The 16749-nt window shown below is 39.5% G+C and overlaps 1 protein-coding gene across 1 annotated transcript in view; it reads left to right on the forward strand.

Annotated features, from left to right (window-relative positions):
* SCN4A (sodium voltage-gated channel alpha subunit 4) overlaps positions 1–16749 on the forward strand; it is a 96519-nt gene that overhangs the window by 54468 nt on the left and 25302 nt on the right. Inside the window, exons 9-16 of the mRNA XM_072111128.1 lie at positions 825–966; positions 1516–1728; positions 5359–5505; positions 6416–6530; positions 7908–8146; positions 9425–9598; positions 9845–10201; positions 14265–14726. Of these exons, the coding sequence (XP_071967229.1) occupies positions 825–966; positions 1516–1728; positions 5359–5505; positions 6416–6530; positions 7908–8146; positions 9425–9598; positions 9845–10201; positions 14265–14726 (1849 nt within the window). The remainder of the gene's footprint in view (positions 1–824; positions 967–1515; positions 1729–5358; positions 5506–6415; positions 6531–7907; positions 8147–9424; positions 9599–9844; positions 10202–14264; positions 14727–16749) is intronic.

Below are 16749 nucleotides of genomic sequence, written 5' to 3' on the forward strand. Positions count from 1 at the left end.
GATAGGAAACTCAGGGAAGTAGACCTATCAGTGATAGGAAACTCAGGGAAGTAGACAAATCTGATTGGAAAGTCAGGGAAGTAGACTTACCAGTGATAGAAAACTCAGGGAAGTAGGCCTATCAGTGATAGAAAACTCAGGGAAGTAGACCTATCATTGATATGAAACTCTGGGAATTAGATCTATCTGATTGGAAAGTCAGGGAAGTAGACCTATCAGTGATCGATAGCCTTAAATCTATCAATGTAGATACAGAGATAGCTGCAAATCATTGCTTGAACCACTGAATCAAGTTATACTGAATATTTTCACTGTATTTACCATGTTACAAATGGGTTCTGGAAATGTAGACAAACACTAATGCCTCCTTAAGTGGATAGATTAGCAAATGTTATAGTAGTCTGGTGCTACAGTCCAGAGCCTGCTACAGGCATCTACTGCAATCTTAGATTATAGTTATGGAGTCATAGGGAGGGTAGTTTCCTGATACATAAAATTATAAATATTCTGGTATGTTTTATCACATGAAGGGAGTTTTTAGAAATCATGTCTTTTCACTATAGTGAAATAAGAGAATGATATTAATCATATGACCTTGTAACATAGCTTTTAGGCTCACACAGAAATATTGTGTAGATGAATCCTAGTAGTGATAGCTTTAGATCACTTTAACTGTTAGCTTCAGTATATTAAGTTAGTGTATTCCTATGCATCTTACTAGTTAATGAAATATAAATATCATGTATTACATGTATGTAGCTTTTTATGGAAATGTACTTGTCCTTTTGGAATTTTGACCTTGGAATATACCCTTCTACCGACAGGAAATGTCCAGAAAGTTATACATGCATAAAGACTGGAAGAAATCCCAACTATGGGTACACTAGCTACGACTCATTCAACTGGGCTTTTTTGGCACTCTTTAGGCTGATGACTCAAGACTACTGGGAGAACCTGTTTCAGCTGGTATACTTCTCTTTTCAACTAATTTTTATTGGGTTTTTCACAAAAAATACTAACATTGATATTAGCATGGCTGAAATTAGATACAAATATATAACATTGCATTGATACCTTGTTCACTTGTGAAAATTTTTTTAAATCAGCATTGTTAAAGATATCTTACAGGTAACAACTCTGATCGGGGAGCCATCTTGGCAAAGATCATTGCTCCCCATGATGTCACTGGGGGGGGGGGAACGCTTGGTCGCCACGACAGCCTTGGGTCTTCCGAAGACCGTCTCGTTTTAACCTATTAATTACATTGTGCGATTATCACATTGTAATGAATGAGGAGGAAAATCCCAATATACTGCCATACTGTATGACATCATTTGGAAGTGCAATTTGTTATGCAGAAAACAAGTCATCACACAGCTCTGTCCATGGAAAAATAAAAAAGTTATAGATTTTTGAAGGTGGGGAGTAAAAAATGAAAACACAAAAATGAAAACGGGCTGCAGCGGAAAGGGATTAATATAACTGATGAAAAACAGCCATATTTTCTTTTTCTAGACCCTCAGAGCTGCAGGTAAAACCTACATGGTTTTCTTTGTGCTGGTGATATTCCTGGGCTCATTCTATCTCATCAACCTTATCCTTGCTGTGGTGGCCATGGCTTATGCGGAGCAGAATGAAGCTACTATTCAAGAAGCGTTAGAAAAGGAGAAGGAATTCCAAGAGATGTTGGAACAGCTAAAGAAACATCAAGAAGAGCAGGGTCAAAGGGTCAGTATGTAACACCAGTGATGTGTTCTAACAGATATAAATGGGAAGTAAGTCATTAGGAGTCCATAGAAAATATAAAATTTACCATTCAAAGTTCAAGTCTCGTAGCTTTCCTTGCTGTTTCAGTGTCTGCAATAGTTATATACATTCTAAGAAGCTTAGTCATTGTACAATGTAGGCATTGTACAGTTATCTTATATAAATCCACTGAACACTACATATTGTACTTACAGGATGTATATGGTGACTAGCCTGGCAGATTCCATCACATTGAGGAGCATGGAACATGTAATAAGTGAAATAAATCATAAGTAATCCAGTTACATAAAGTGTATAGCCTGTGCTGTGTGAGCACTAAGGGTTAATAGCTTCTCTGCACAGTGCACAAAGTGCTGAGTACAAGGTGGTGGAAGGGCTGCAGCATGAGGTGAAGAGAAAGTTCTGTGTAATCACTGACTGGGATGGGGGAACTGATAGAGAACAGGGGAGATCTTTTACATCACTATTCTGTGTAGGAGACATCTGTATCCACAGTCCTGAACCCACTCAGCTCTACTACATACATAGAGAAAGCACTGCCACATGACCTACTCCACTGTGAGCAGGAAGCAGCAGCCCCTCCCCTCCTGTGAGACCATAGAGTTGTAGATTTGTTTATCAGAGGGACTCCAGGGCTTGTCAGTACAGGCTGAGGAAGGATCTACTTCAGCAATGAGATAATCTAAGGGGTATAGCAAAGAAACTGCTGGATATAGGTAACTTAGATAATAGGCAAAGTTGTTCTACATCCCAATAGCTATTGATTTGTGGGAAAAATTACTTCGCAGTTGTTCTTTAAATATATTTCATTAAGGAGCTACTCTTTGCCATTTTTGATCCTGCTTGAGCAGTGTTTCTGAAGTCCATAGACTCCTTGATGATAAAGCTCTGTTAGAAGAAGGCATAGGAACATTATAAGTTTCCTTTATCTCTCATCTGTCAGTGGATACAGTAAAGAAAGTTGATTTCCACAAACTGCTTAAATAAGGAAGAAATTCAGAAGAAAAAGGACACAAAAATATATTTCTTGAAAAGTTTACTGTTATCATCTACACTATTGCTTTATAAAATTTTGATCAATCAGTTAGGGTACATGCAGACGGCCGTACATGCATACGGATCCCGGGGCGAAGAACAGAGTCGTAGGTGGAGCACTCCTTGCCCCTCCTCCCTCTATAGGCAGACAACTTAATCACCGGGAGCCACAGACTTCTATAGTGGCATTATCTGGCCACTATTGGTGCAGCCATATCACAGCCACAAATTTGAATGTACCCTTACGCTGTGATACTCACACTTCGTTCTGGTCTCGGAGAATAGAATAACTCTTATATGTTATTAGTTTGTGAAAACAAACAGTAGACGTTTGTTAGATGTGATTTGTTTCTTGGGAAATTCTTTTTTATTATTATTTTGAGACAACTATATCATGGGAACAGTAACAGTAGAAGATGGATGTGCTGATCTTGTGGGTGACAGTAACATCTGCTCATGGTATGGATGTGCCATGAATAATGTCATTATGTGAGAAAGAGGTAAAGTGCAATCCACTGAAATAAGACAAAATTTAGAAATCTTTTAAGCTGGTTTGAATTGCCTCAATGTGTGATGTTAATAGGAAACATTCTATTTAGTAATTTATTAGCCCATATTTTGGATTTTCTAACAATATTATAATTATAGAGAACGGTGGGTAAAACAAAGATAAAACTGAGGATACCAACACAATGCTATTCAACAGAAGGTCCTGATTCACCTACCACTTTTTTACTTTCGTCTCTATGTGTGCTAATACTCTTGAAGAAATCAGACGCTTATAGAAGGGAACACGACAGCATGGCATAGGTAGCTAATTCTCCTTGGCCCACTGCTGCCACATGAACTGCCTCTGTAATACATACACTGTTGAAGTGCTGTAGCATACCTACAGCAACAGCCTTCGTGAACTTGAGAGGACAGTACGCCCGAGAAGGCACTCAATAGATGCGCTAGAAATTGGAGTGTTTTGTCAGTGTAATGTTCTGTAGTGACAGCAGCCTGCGCAGTACACAAAGTGTTGTGTACATGTACAGTGCTCCTGTGACCTTTCATATAACTGTAATCTGATGAGCTGATCCCTCTCCTATTTACGCTTGCACAACTTGGTGAAACAGCCAACGCAGCAGTTAACAAGAATCATAAGAAGTATGATACTCAGAAACAGCAAGACTTCAGGAATACATTTGGGATCCAGGAGATTGTTTTCTGCCATGCCTCTGATTGCTAGCTCTGTGGGCAGGATTCTTCACCTACGTTAAATGCTTGTTTATAATCCTAAACCTCTAAGCATCCTTAGCAGTATTGCCTCTCAGGATCTTTGCCTCTGTTACCAAGTATCACAGTTCACCTGCATAATCCACTCTATATTTAGGCCTCAAAAATATTCTGCAAGGGGTTTGTTTGACTGGCATATGAGAATGACCCAACAGCATTATTATGGGAATCTTATCTATTGTATAGAAAAACTATAGCATGTGGATAGATTTAGCTTTCTAATAGCTTTACAATTTAGTACATAAATCCCCTTCCATCTATGCCAGATGTTGCCTTTATGCTAAATTCTGCTCTCCTAGTCCTCAATTATCTGCCAAAACCTATTACTTTACTTATCAAACATAAAACAAGTAGCCTTTCTCATGAATAGCACAAGTTATTTGCACCGTGGGGTTTCAGCAGAAGTTTCTTCTGGACAGCCTCTCCATGTGATAAATGAATTCCGCAAAAGACTGACCAAGGGCATTTACATAGACCCATAATTTATAAGCGGTTTGTTTTCTCACCACCCCCCAGCTGGTGAGGTCACTGAGAGAGGGATCTTCATATGCTAATATGAAATTTATCGGCCTCTCAGTGAGGTACAATTTTAGGTCAGTTGTTATAAAAACTCATAACTCTTTCCAGACAAAGGGGTACAATAAAGCATACGTGTGTGGCACGTCACTACCGCCCGATGCCTATTGCCATCTATGGGGATGTATATGCAGCTGCAAACTGTGTGAATGTAGCATAACTCCGAGTTATTTGACAGATATGATTTTTTATTATATGGTGGTTTCAGTTCTGGTGGGAAGGAAGCCAACCCACTCCCCCCAATCCTTGCTAATTGCATCCTCCCTTTATTCCTATGCACAGGGCACATGGTGGGCAAGGTTAGAATGGTCACACTTTCTGCCTAAATAAGCTTTCCCTCAGTATTTTGAAACCACATGGACCCCTGAAGTCACTGGACATGACAAAAAGTTTCATTAATGACAAATCCTGTCTTAGTTTCAATGGTTAAATAACATTTGCAAAAGAGTCATTGTACTAGAAAGGTTAATATTTATCAATTTATCACTGATTCTAAATCTAAATGAAATTAACAGATGAGAAGGGGCTGCAATCAATAAATCATGGTTATATTTCACACTGAACGAGTTGGTACATGTCACATCTTGCCTTTAGTATAAAAACGTATTGCGACTACTCTGATGGTCTCTACACATGTTTTGACTGATCTGTATGCCCTTACATGTACTGCTATCTTGTGAGACTGTATATTTTCTGTTTCAGAAAGCCAGTGTGGCATCATTGGGACTTGTCAATGAAGAAGGAATGAAAAATACAGAAATAGATTTAGCCGAAGAAGACAAGTTGGACTGCAATGGACGAGTGATACCTCGAGTGGTAATAGAGAGAGTTGGTCCTGAAGAAGATGATGTGAGCCTCATTAATTTATTGACTTCCAATACTATGTTCCTCTTCTATGTTTAGTTATAGGAGTGCAGCCATGACTGTTACACATCTGACCCTAATGACAAAAGAGACCAAGTGTAATTTGTCACATGGTAAATAAGAGTGGCCTGTTACAGTTCTTGCATTGGGCTCAGATGCTAAAAGTTACTTATATGTGTATTACAGGGTACAAATAGTAATACACTAATAATCAGGGTCTAAAAACATCTAAAAAACAAGAAATCATTTGCCAGGTGACGGAACATAAGATATTCTTTTTTGCTTTCCACAAATCATCCCATTTATCAGGGATGTATTTATGGCATAGGCAAACTGTATGTAGATCAAACATTTGGCTATCCTTGTGCAGCAATTATGATTGCCACATTCAAGTGCAGCAAGGGAGTGGTCAATGATCTGGAATGAATGTAAAGAGCCCAAGTAAGGTTAATGGTAAGGATAAGAATTTTTAGGGTAATATTAGTACAAAATATGTTTATTGGACTGTCTACTGTCAGATGGATTGTCCTGGACTTGAGCAGGCAGTCTGTCATGGTCCATGGTCCAGAACAGAAAATAATAATATTGAATGTTCAGGGATGGGACTGCAAAATTTTAGCTAATTGGAATCAGCTGAGCAAAGCTTAATGTAGAACCTATGCAAAAAGTTAGAGCTGGTGGAAGAGATAAATTTTCTCTTTAAGACCTTTTAGCTGTTGTCCATCACTATTGCCAATCTGGCAGACCATAATTCATAATAAAGATTTTTATACAATCATTCATTCCAGATCATTGCCCATTCCTTATCTACTAGAACCAGTGGAACAACAAACTACCAAGTGTATATTGTATATCCATCCCCTTCCATGTATCTCAGAAGTCTTCTTGTTTACAGGCTGATTCACTAAGGACTGATCATGAGAAGAACTCTAAGGTGTATTTGGAGGAACCAACATTGCAAAAGAGAGTGGGCAGTTCTGTTAGTGTCATCTCTGAAGCCATGATAGAAGGTCTGTGCAATGGGAAGGTATTAACCATAGCTATGTTGTCCATTTAGACATGTGGGGTATATTATCTACATCTGCTATCAGCAGGCATAGATTTCCATTTCAATTTGAACTTTTTTCTGTGTTTGGTGGAAGTTTATAATCCGTCTTTATCCCATCCACTTTTCTTGCCACTTTTAGTACAAATACAGTGTGCACGGAAATTTTATTTTATTTTTTTACTGGTTTTATGAACAGGGGTGTCCTCTGGAGGCAGATAGAGTTGAATACAATCATGGAATGAGGAGCACAGGCTCCTCTCTCCATCATTGAGCCTCTGCCGCGGCTGTATGTGGCAGAGGTCAGCAGGTATGAAATGAGGATGTTATGGTACAAAGCAGCGGCAGAGAAAGAGAGGACTGCTGCACGGAAATGGTGAAAAGTTTTATGATTTCTTTTACAATTTGACTGCTTTGGTCAGGGAGCTACCAAAAGGGGGGAAAAGGTGTTGGGGTGTACACAAAAGGAGATGGGAGGTACAGAAAGGGAAGAATAAGGTGGGGGGGGTATACAAAGAAAGCCTTAAGATGAGGGGGTTTAGGAGAGGGGTATAATGTGGGGGGCTACAGAAAGGGATGCATATGGTGTGGGAGCTGCCTTCTGAAAGGGGTCCGTTATAAGCAGAGTCCAAAGGAAAGCAGCCATTATACTTTGTGAGCAGACTAGTGGGCGAGGAAACTGTACAACCTGGTGTCCAGTATATTCGCATAGCACAATGTACACCTATTGCCAAAAGTTTCTAATTATGCCCCTGATTAAAGGTTAAAAAAAAAATAAAAACGAACTGGCATATCGACAGGATTCCAAGTCCTGGAATCCCTACCAATTAACAGAGGCAGGGATGCATAGGGACAAAGGTCCATTCTATTGTATACCAGAGGAATTAATGGAAATGGTTCAGCATTTGCCTTGGCTCTCTATGCTCATGAAGCATTTGGGAAAACTTGCACTTCTTCTGGTGACTGGGGCTCAACACACATCCTTAAAAGCATTTCCATATCTGTGTACAGGATTTATGTGGCATCGGTTCACCCTAAATAGGGCTGGGTTGCAGTACCAGACCTAATCTGTGGGTATGTGTATAGTGATTCTGTTGGAATGAAGCCATGCTTTTTGTATTCCTGTACAGTCACTGTAGTCTAGTACAGGCTTATATTGATATTACTTACAGGATCTTCTGTGAGTAGAATAAGGTGGAACAGCAACACCAGAGACATCCTTGAATAGACAATAAGAATCATCTAATCCTTCTAGAGCAATCATTAGGGAAATACTTGTGAAATGAACTGTTGAATATGATTTTCACATATACTATCCTATTTATGTCTTCCTTTCCCACAGAACTAGAGGAGGCTCAGCAGAAGTGTCCGCCTTGGTGGTACAAGTTTGCAAACACTTTTTTGATTTGGGACTGCTGTAAGCCTTGGGTGCAGTTTAAGGAGTGTGTACGGTTTGTAGTCATGGATCCTTTTGTGGACCTTGGGATCACTATCTGTATTGTTCTCAACACACTTTTCATGGCTATGGAACATTATCCAATGACTGAACAGTTTGAGCATGTGCTGAATGTAGGGAACCTGGTAAGTGCCTATAGTTTTACTATAAATATATAAAAGGTTATATAGTTCACTTGTGAAATTAAGGCATTGTGCAGTGCAAAAGATTTGTGGAAGTCTTTGTTGGGCCAAGTGTTTGGATGTTAGGAAAAACATGATGGTTATGGCTGTTGAAATTTACTTTATTGTATAGTTAAAAACATCCTTGAACTTCAAAAACATGGATAATCTACAAGATTGTGGATTACAATATTCTGGGCCATATAATTTTCTGTGAAAACACAAAGTTTGTAACTTTGCCATGAAGTGCCCTTATAACTATGTATTTCAAATTGTAATGAATTGTGTTACATAACTCTATAGCAATGTACCAAAAAATAGTAGCTAGCCCCATTTCATGTAAATCACCCTGAGAAGTGTAGTGCATGTACCTCTGCCTTTGTCACACCATGTGAGGATGTTTTGTATTAGTTATCTGAAACCATATAGTTGAATGGGTTTACCCACTAAAGACACCTATACCTTCTCTATGGGATAGTGATAAAACATTTATCCCCAAACCACAGGATAGGGTATTCATATCAGCAGAAAACCCCCTTTAATAGACACTGTTATTCCTAGTCCAGGGTCTACACGGTCCTTCTTCTTACTGTCCTTTCATTTACTGGGCCATTTCCAACCACCTCCTGTTCTACAGCAGGTATATGTATACAATTGGCCCGGATTGTTCCTCTAATGCTCATATTGCTGTTCTATTTTGTCTTATTTGAGGATGATGGCCCCCTAGTGGGTATATCACATATTGCATAGTAAACACATTTTAAAAATGCATCACATGTACAGATGTATTTAATATCACATAATATTTTTTTTTGGCTAACATGATACTACTAGAATAAAAAATGATTGAAAATATTCAGTTTTAAAGCGGTTCGACTTAAGAACAGCCGAATTACAGACGACCCCTAGTTACAGACGTACTCTCTGCCCACCATGACCTCTGATGAAGCTCTCTGGATGTTACTTTAGTCCCAGGCTGCAATGATCAGCTGTAAGGTGTCTGTAATGAAGTTTTATTGATAACCCTTGATAATGACAACACAAAATTTTAAAGATCCAATTGTCACAGGGACAAACATAAATGTTGTCTGGACCTAAAATTATAAAATATATCTGTTACAAACCTAAAGAACATATCCCCTATAACCGGGGACTGTTCTGCATTGCCTTCTTGTAAGTGCATCCTCAAGTAGTCCAGAGAATACCTTAATCATATCACTTGGACCTATGCTTCTTTTTTAGGTTTTCACTGGTATTTTTGCAGCTGAAATGTTCTTCAAGCTGATCGCCTTGGATCCATATTACTACTTCCAGGTTGGATGGAACATCTTTGACAGCATAATAGTCACCCTCAGTTTGGTAGAACTAGGCCTGGCCAACGTGGAAGGCCTGTCAGTGTTGCGTTCCTTCCGTCTGGTAAGTTCTGAACCGATTCAAAAGTCTTTGTTGATATAGATGATGTTTTGTTCATCACATATAGATAGTTGTGCGCAAATAGTAACATATTTTAGAAAAACAGTGTTCTAGATCAGGAATTCTCAGACCACATTCCTTAAGAGTATTTCTGCAAATAACTTCTATCATTCGCATAAAGCCCCTTCCTTTACTATTGAAATATTTGCCCTGCTTTGGAATAACTTGGCTATTTCTTCTCCTGTATAGCTTAGGGTCTTCAAACTTGCTAAGTCTTGGCCGACATTGAATATGCTCATCAAAATTATTGGCAATTCGGTGGGCGCTCTTGGAAATCTCACACTGGTCCTGGCTATCATCGTCTTCATCTTTGCAGTGGTGGGAATGCAGCTTTTTGGGAAAAGCTATAAAGAGTGTGTTTGCAAGATCAACTCGGATTGTGTCCTTCCTCGATGGCACATGCATGATTTCTTCCACTCTTTCCTCATTGTTTTCCGGATCCTTTGTGGAGAGTGGATCGAGACTATGTGGGACTGTATGGAGGTGGCAGGACAAGCAATGTGCCTTGTTGTTTTCATGATGGTCATGGTGATTGGTAACTTGGTGGTGAGTTTAATATTTATATTATTGCATGGGAGGGACTATTTTCGGAGCCATTCGCTGTGGCCATGTCTAGCGTTGTGGACACACAGAGGTTTTGAAACCAAGGATAACTTTGACAGGTTCTTCAACACAGATGTAGCTTTATACAACCATTACCGGCAAACAAATTGACAGATATTTACACATAGGCTCATGGACTATAGACTACCGTAAAGGATCTATAAGCAAAGCAACGCAGATGGATACGGTGTTTGAGACCGATAACAGAACATGGAACATACCCCAAAACCACAATATGACATCTAGAAATCATTCAGGATAGTTTAAATTAGAATTTATGTCAGTAGCCTAAGTATAAGGCGAACCTGGTACCTTAAGAGGCTCAAAGCGCATTTGAACCCTAATACATTGGGGGTCCATCACCAACTAAACATGCAAAAAGCTTGATTCTTATGACAGACTAAAAGTATGTTGGAGATAAATTCCTCAATGGCTATATTTTATGCTGCATACAGATTCTATATGCCATGTAAGCAAAGGAGACTATAACTTTTGGCAATTTAGTTTGTGTTAAAGATGAAGTGATGTGTACAAGCCCAGATTCTGACAGACCTGGGAAAGGAACAGAAAAACCTTGGCAGCTGGACAAACCATTAGTCCAGCTCTATTCTAAGCAGCCAGACATTTCCTCTAGCATTGCTTTAAAGTTATAATAGGATTTAAAGGAAGCGACTCAAGTAGCAAGGTAATCCTGCCTGCATAGAAAATAGAAGAGTGCAGGAAGGTGTCCAGGAGCATAATGCAGATATTGCAGAAATGGGGAGACGACTTACATATAAAGGGACTATTTAAATCTCAGCATCATGTGTCAGTTGTACTATCCTAACAGGTTCTGGCCTGCAGTTCATATATCAATTAAACCGAAAAGTTGTCACTAGCCTCAAATTATCCAGAATTATATGTATAAAAGATTTCTATTATTTTTGTTTTAAAACAAGGTCCTCCTGTCATATTTGTAGATATCAAGTTTTCTAAAAAGTCTGAAGGAGGTAGGATTGCACGGCGTCCAGGCGGTCAGGCAGCCCCACCTCCTGACCGCTGTATGTTCTGCCTACTCCATGCATGCCAGCCCCTCATGCTAACACAAATCCCATTCACGCAACACACATATTTAAACTCTAAAACCCATAATTAATTAACAAAGACACAAGACAACCATTTGTGGGATAAAAAGGCTGCAATGCTTTATTAAGGGGTAACCAATGAAATAAAACTTTATTAAATAAAAGTAATGAATAATAACAACATAATAATTAATCATACATAAATAAACATGTTACTGTAATACTTAGTCTCCCCAGCCTTATCTTGGAGACAACCCCCCCCCATAATTACCTTCTTCCATCTCATCCCCCTGAAACCAAACCAAAACACATTTACATACTCCGGATCAAAATTCAAATTTTCGGTGTAACACCGTCATCCAGCTCTTTTCTTTGCCAAAAAAATATACGGACGGCCCAGTGTCCAGATCTCTAGGTGAGTACCTAAAAAACTAAATATTAATTGACAAGTAGTAAATTAGGCCTTACGTATAATTTAAAACGGCCCGATTCCCATCTACCAATTCTTCTTATAGCTGCATCACTTAAACCTAGGCGCGCTGCTTCCGTTGCTGGGCCGATACGGAAAGAATGAGAAGAAATTTTTATCTAAACCTAGAGGTATTAAACAAGTCTTCTTTTAGGGATTGTGATAGTCTAATATGAGCCCTAGGAGATTTGAATCCTCTAGTAGCAAAATAGAGACGACTTTTAAAAACTCTGCCCATGAGAATAACCCCAGTGGCAAAGTTTAACAAACCTAATAACATTTTTAATTCCTGCAACAAAACCTTTTTCTTGAACAAAAATAAAACTAAAATAGATCTAATCTTATCTAACTTAACAACTGGTAACCTAAACTCCATATTTACAGTGTCAATTACAATATCCAAAAATTCTAATTTGTAACATGGCAAAATAGTTTTCTCTTCCGCTATTGGGACACAAAACTCATACATTAAAGCCTGAAATTTACTCAATAAATTAGCACACAAAACCAAATCATTTGGACCGATAAACAGAAAGTCGTCCAAGTAGTGTAAAACGCCACCAAGACCGACCTCCCGTTCTACCGCCCATTGAAGAAATGTTGAGAAATCCTCAAAATATTTGCAGGACATTGAAAATCCCCTAGGGAGGCACATATCGAAATAAAATTCATTATTAAATGGAAATCCTAACGAATTGTAACCGCATGAGTGAACAGGAAGCAATCTTATTGCTGATTTAATATCTGATTTAGCTTTAGCTAAAAGGGCTCTGTGGCCTTGTTTCATCAAAATAGACACCGTATCATCAAAAGATGCATATGTCACTGATGACAATTCTTTGTCCACCTGATCATTTAATGACTCTTTTTCTAGATAAGACAAGTGATGAATGATTCTAAACTCACTGGCTCCTTTTTGGGGAATATCTCCAAAGGAGACAATCTAAAATTTTGAAACGGAGGGGATTTTGAAGATCCTGCAATTCTTCCTAAATCCAATTCTTTTTTAATTTTGTCTGCTACCACATTACTATGTAAATCAACAGATTTTAAATTCTTCACCAAAATACACCCCTGAGTGAAGAATTCCGGAACATAAAAACCTTCTGAGAAACCGTCAATCAAAAATCTAGATACATTTTTAACCATGGAAGCATTTTTTCCAGTTTCACTGGCGTCCATGCTTTTGGAAAGCTGTTCTTTGATTGACAATTGTTGCTGGGATGTCTGGCTATTTCTTTTATAACACCCGGAAACTGGGTGAGTACCCATACAAAATGCACATTCATGTTTGTACCTACAATTTGTAAGCCATTTACACGACGATTCATTAAAATCGAAGCAAACACCCTTCCTAATAGAAGTTTGGCTGGATGATCCCTGCTTAAAAGGATCCGCCCTTTGTGGCAACATTAAATTTACCCATATTCCAATGTCCTTAACACCCCTCCACTGCGTGAGCACCACGCAATGTCCCAGCTGGCTTCTCACTGTGCGCCGCTCCCAGGCTCCAACCATGCAGGACTTCTTCTTCTTCCTCATAGTCCGACAGCTCCCACAGTTCCAGGTCTCTTCTTACCGCCACTTGTAGGCAGCAACGCAGACATTCCTCGATGCCAGCTTGAGACGCCTTCTTCTGAATCAGGTCCTCCATCCCGATGAAAATTTTCTTCTTGAAAATTGGCACCGTGAACCAACCAAACAACTGGCCGCGGTCAATATTTTATCTAGAAACATTAATTCCATTGACCCAGCTGTTCACCAATAAATAGCTGGCCTTACCTGCAGCGAATCAGCCCGCTGCAATATTTCATAACAATAAAAATGCTGGAAAGCTTGTAACAGTTTTTACCTCAGAGATAAATCCCACCATTTCATTGCCAAACCAAGTATAAGATGATTAACCATTAAAAACCACATTGCTGAGGGATTGTGCCACCATGTATCCCCTTCCCTAAACTTCAGGGGCCCCTTGTCATTCTCCTTCAGTGCTGAAATACATAGCGTTGTCACACGCTGCCTACTGGTGCATGTGTGGTGCGTCTGTGAAGCTGCCATGTACACACAGTACCAGCTCCAAGATTACAGTGCAGTGCGAAGCGCCACTTTCTATCTTTGCATTGAAGGAGAATGGGAGGCGGGCATTAGGAGGCTGGTACGCATCATGCTTGTAGTGGGCAGAACATACGGCGTTCAGGAGGTGGGGCTGTCTGACTGCCTGGACGTGCATTCCTACCTCCTTGACTGCGTTTTACATTCAACTAAAAGAATTTTTCAAGAGTACTGACACCTACAAATAGGTGGACAGAAGGACCTCCAGTTGACATTTATAATACATAACAAGGTACTGTTGGTGAACTCAGAGGGGAATAAGGGGCTGACAGGTTCCCTTTAAAGTAATTCTATCTTTGTGATGCAGTTTTAATTTTAACGTGTGAACACACCCTGACTCTGTTGTCGGTTCTGTCTCCAGGTGTTGAACCTGTTCTTGGCTTTGTTGCTGAGTTCATTTAGTGCTGACAACCTCACTGCCTCTGATGATGACGGGGAGATGAATAATCTACAGATTGCCATAGGAAGAATCACTAGAGGCATCGACTTTGTGAAGAAAACGGCTCTTTCTTTACTACCATTTAAGAAAAAAGAACAAAATAAGGAGGGAGAGGTGGACAATATTGAGGATGTAAATAAAGAGAGTTTTGCTCTGAACCATATAGAGACTGAAGAGGAGCCAAAGCCTCAAAGTCCAGTTGTTGATGGCCTGGTGAGAAAGCCACGTTATATCATGACAGAGTTAGATCATATCAACCTAATTAACAACCCCCACTACCGGATAGAAGTGCCCATAGCATCTGAAGAGTCAGACCTGGATGTTCCCGATACAGATGACCTCAGCACTCAGTCAGAGTTTGAGGAGACAGTAGTGAAATTCAAGGTAAGGCACCACACTACAGCAAATTGCATAAATGGGAACTAGTGGCATATTGTAAATGATATTGTATTGGCGCATTACATTGATTCAAACTACAATTCAAGGCATTTTCATTGACAGATGGCGAAAATCAAAATGAATAAATACATGATTAACCCCATAGCGCAATAAGACGTACCTGTACGTTTTATTGCGCATGGGGTAGTATGAAGAGGGTTCACAGGCTGAGCCCTCTTCATACACGCCGGGTGCTTGCTTCACAATGAAGCAAGCACCCGTCGCTAACACCCGCGATCGGTGCTTGTACCGATCGCGGGTGTTAACCCTTTCATTGCCGCCGGCAAAGCTGCCGGCGGCATTAACGAGCCGGCGGCGCGTGGGCGCCGCCATCTTGGCTCCGATCGCCGCTCCCCGTGACGTCATCGGGGAGCGGCGATCCGTTGCCATGACAGCCTCGGATCACACAGTGATCCGAGGCTATCATGTTTTAGGCCATCTATTACAATGTGCGATCTGCACATTGTAATAGATGGTGTGCAAAATCCCTATATACTGCCATACTGTAGTATGGCAGTATATGGTAGGATCAATCAGACAACCTAGGGTTAAAGTACCCTAGGGAATCTGAAAAATAGTAAAAAATTTTAATAAAAAAAAATTAAAAATAAAAAATTATATTAAAAAAACCTAAAAATTCAAATCACCCCCCTTTCCCTAGAACTGATATAAATATAAATAAACAGTAAAAATCATAAACACATTAGGTATCAGCGTGTCCGAAAATGCCCGATCTATCAAAATATAAGAATGTTTTTTTACTGCGTTTAACCCCGTAACGGAAAATAGTGCCCAAAGTCGCAAATGCCATTTTTTTGCCATTTTGAAAAATATAAAAAAATCAATAAAAAGTGATCAAAAGGTCGTACAATTCTAAAAATAAAAGCATTGAAAACGTCATCAAAAGTCGCAAAAAATGACACCACCCACAGCTCCATACACCAAAGTATGAAAAAGTTATTAGCGCAAGAAGACGGCAAAATGAAGAATTTTTTTTTTGTACAGGAGGTTTTAATTTTTGTAAATGTATGAAAACATTATACAACCTATACAAATTTGGTATCCATGTGATCGTATTGACCCAATGAATAAATTAGACATGTCATTTGGAGCGCACAGTGAAAGACGTAAAATCCACGCCCACAAGAAAACGGCGCAAATGCGTTTTTTCACCATTTTCACTGCATTCAGAATTTTTTTCCAGCTTCCCAGTATATGGCATAGACAATTAAATGCCATCACTATGAAGTGCAATTTGTTACGCAGAAAACAAGCCATCACACAGCTCTCTACATGGAAAAATAAAAAAGTTATAGATTTTTGAAGGTGGGGTGTGAAAAATAAAGACGCAAAAACGAAAAAGGGCCTGGTCCTTAAGGGGTTAAAAATGATGAAATGATGAAAAATACACATTGAATCAAAAAAACAAAAAATATGTTACAAATAATTTATCCAATGATGCTAAAGTTGAGCCTGTATTTTTACCCCCTGAGAGCGAGGTGGGGAGAATATAATTTTTGTATGTAGAAACTTTATTCAATGTAACCCAGTTTTCTGTTCTCTTCGGGGTTCTGGTTTAATGTGAGTCCCCTTGCCTCTCACACATTTGATTAACCTAAAGAAGACCTTTCAGGGCGATTTGGGACACTAACCACCCACAGGTCCTTATGGACCAGTGGTTTAGTGTCCCATATCACCCTATACCAATTCACTTTGGGGCATATTTACTAAGGGTCCACCGACACACTTTCAGTGGACTTTCCGTCGTTTTCAGGTTTTGCGGCTTTCATGCGCCAGAAATTGGGGGGGGCGTGCCATCGGACGATTCGACTGATTCGGACTGAGCACGGGAATTAACTTTCAAATTGTGTCGCAAGATCAAGCACTTACATACAGCAGGAAGAAGACAGTGCACTGTCGGGCTTGAGCGGGGAAGCGACACATGCAGGATATCGGGTGCACAATCTTA

This window comes from Engystomops pustulosus, chromosome 6, assembly GCF_040894005.1.
Source record: "Engystomops pustulosus chromosome 6, aEngPut4.maternal, whole genome shotgun sequence".
NCBI lineage: Eukaryota > Metazoa > Chordata > Amphibia > Anura > Leptodactylidae > Engystomops > Engystomops pustulosus.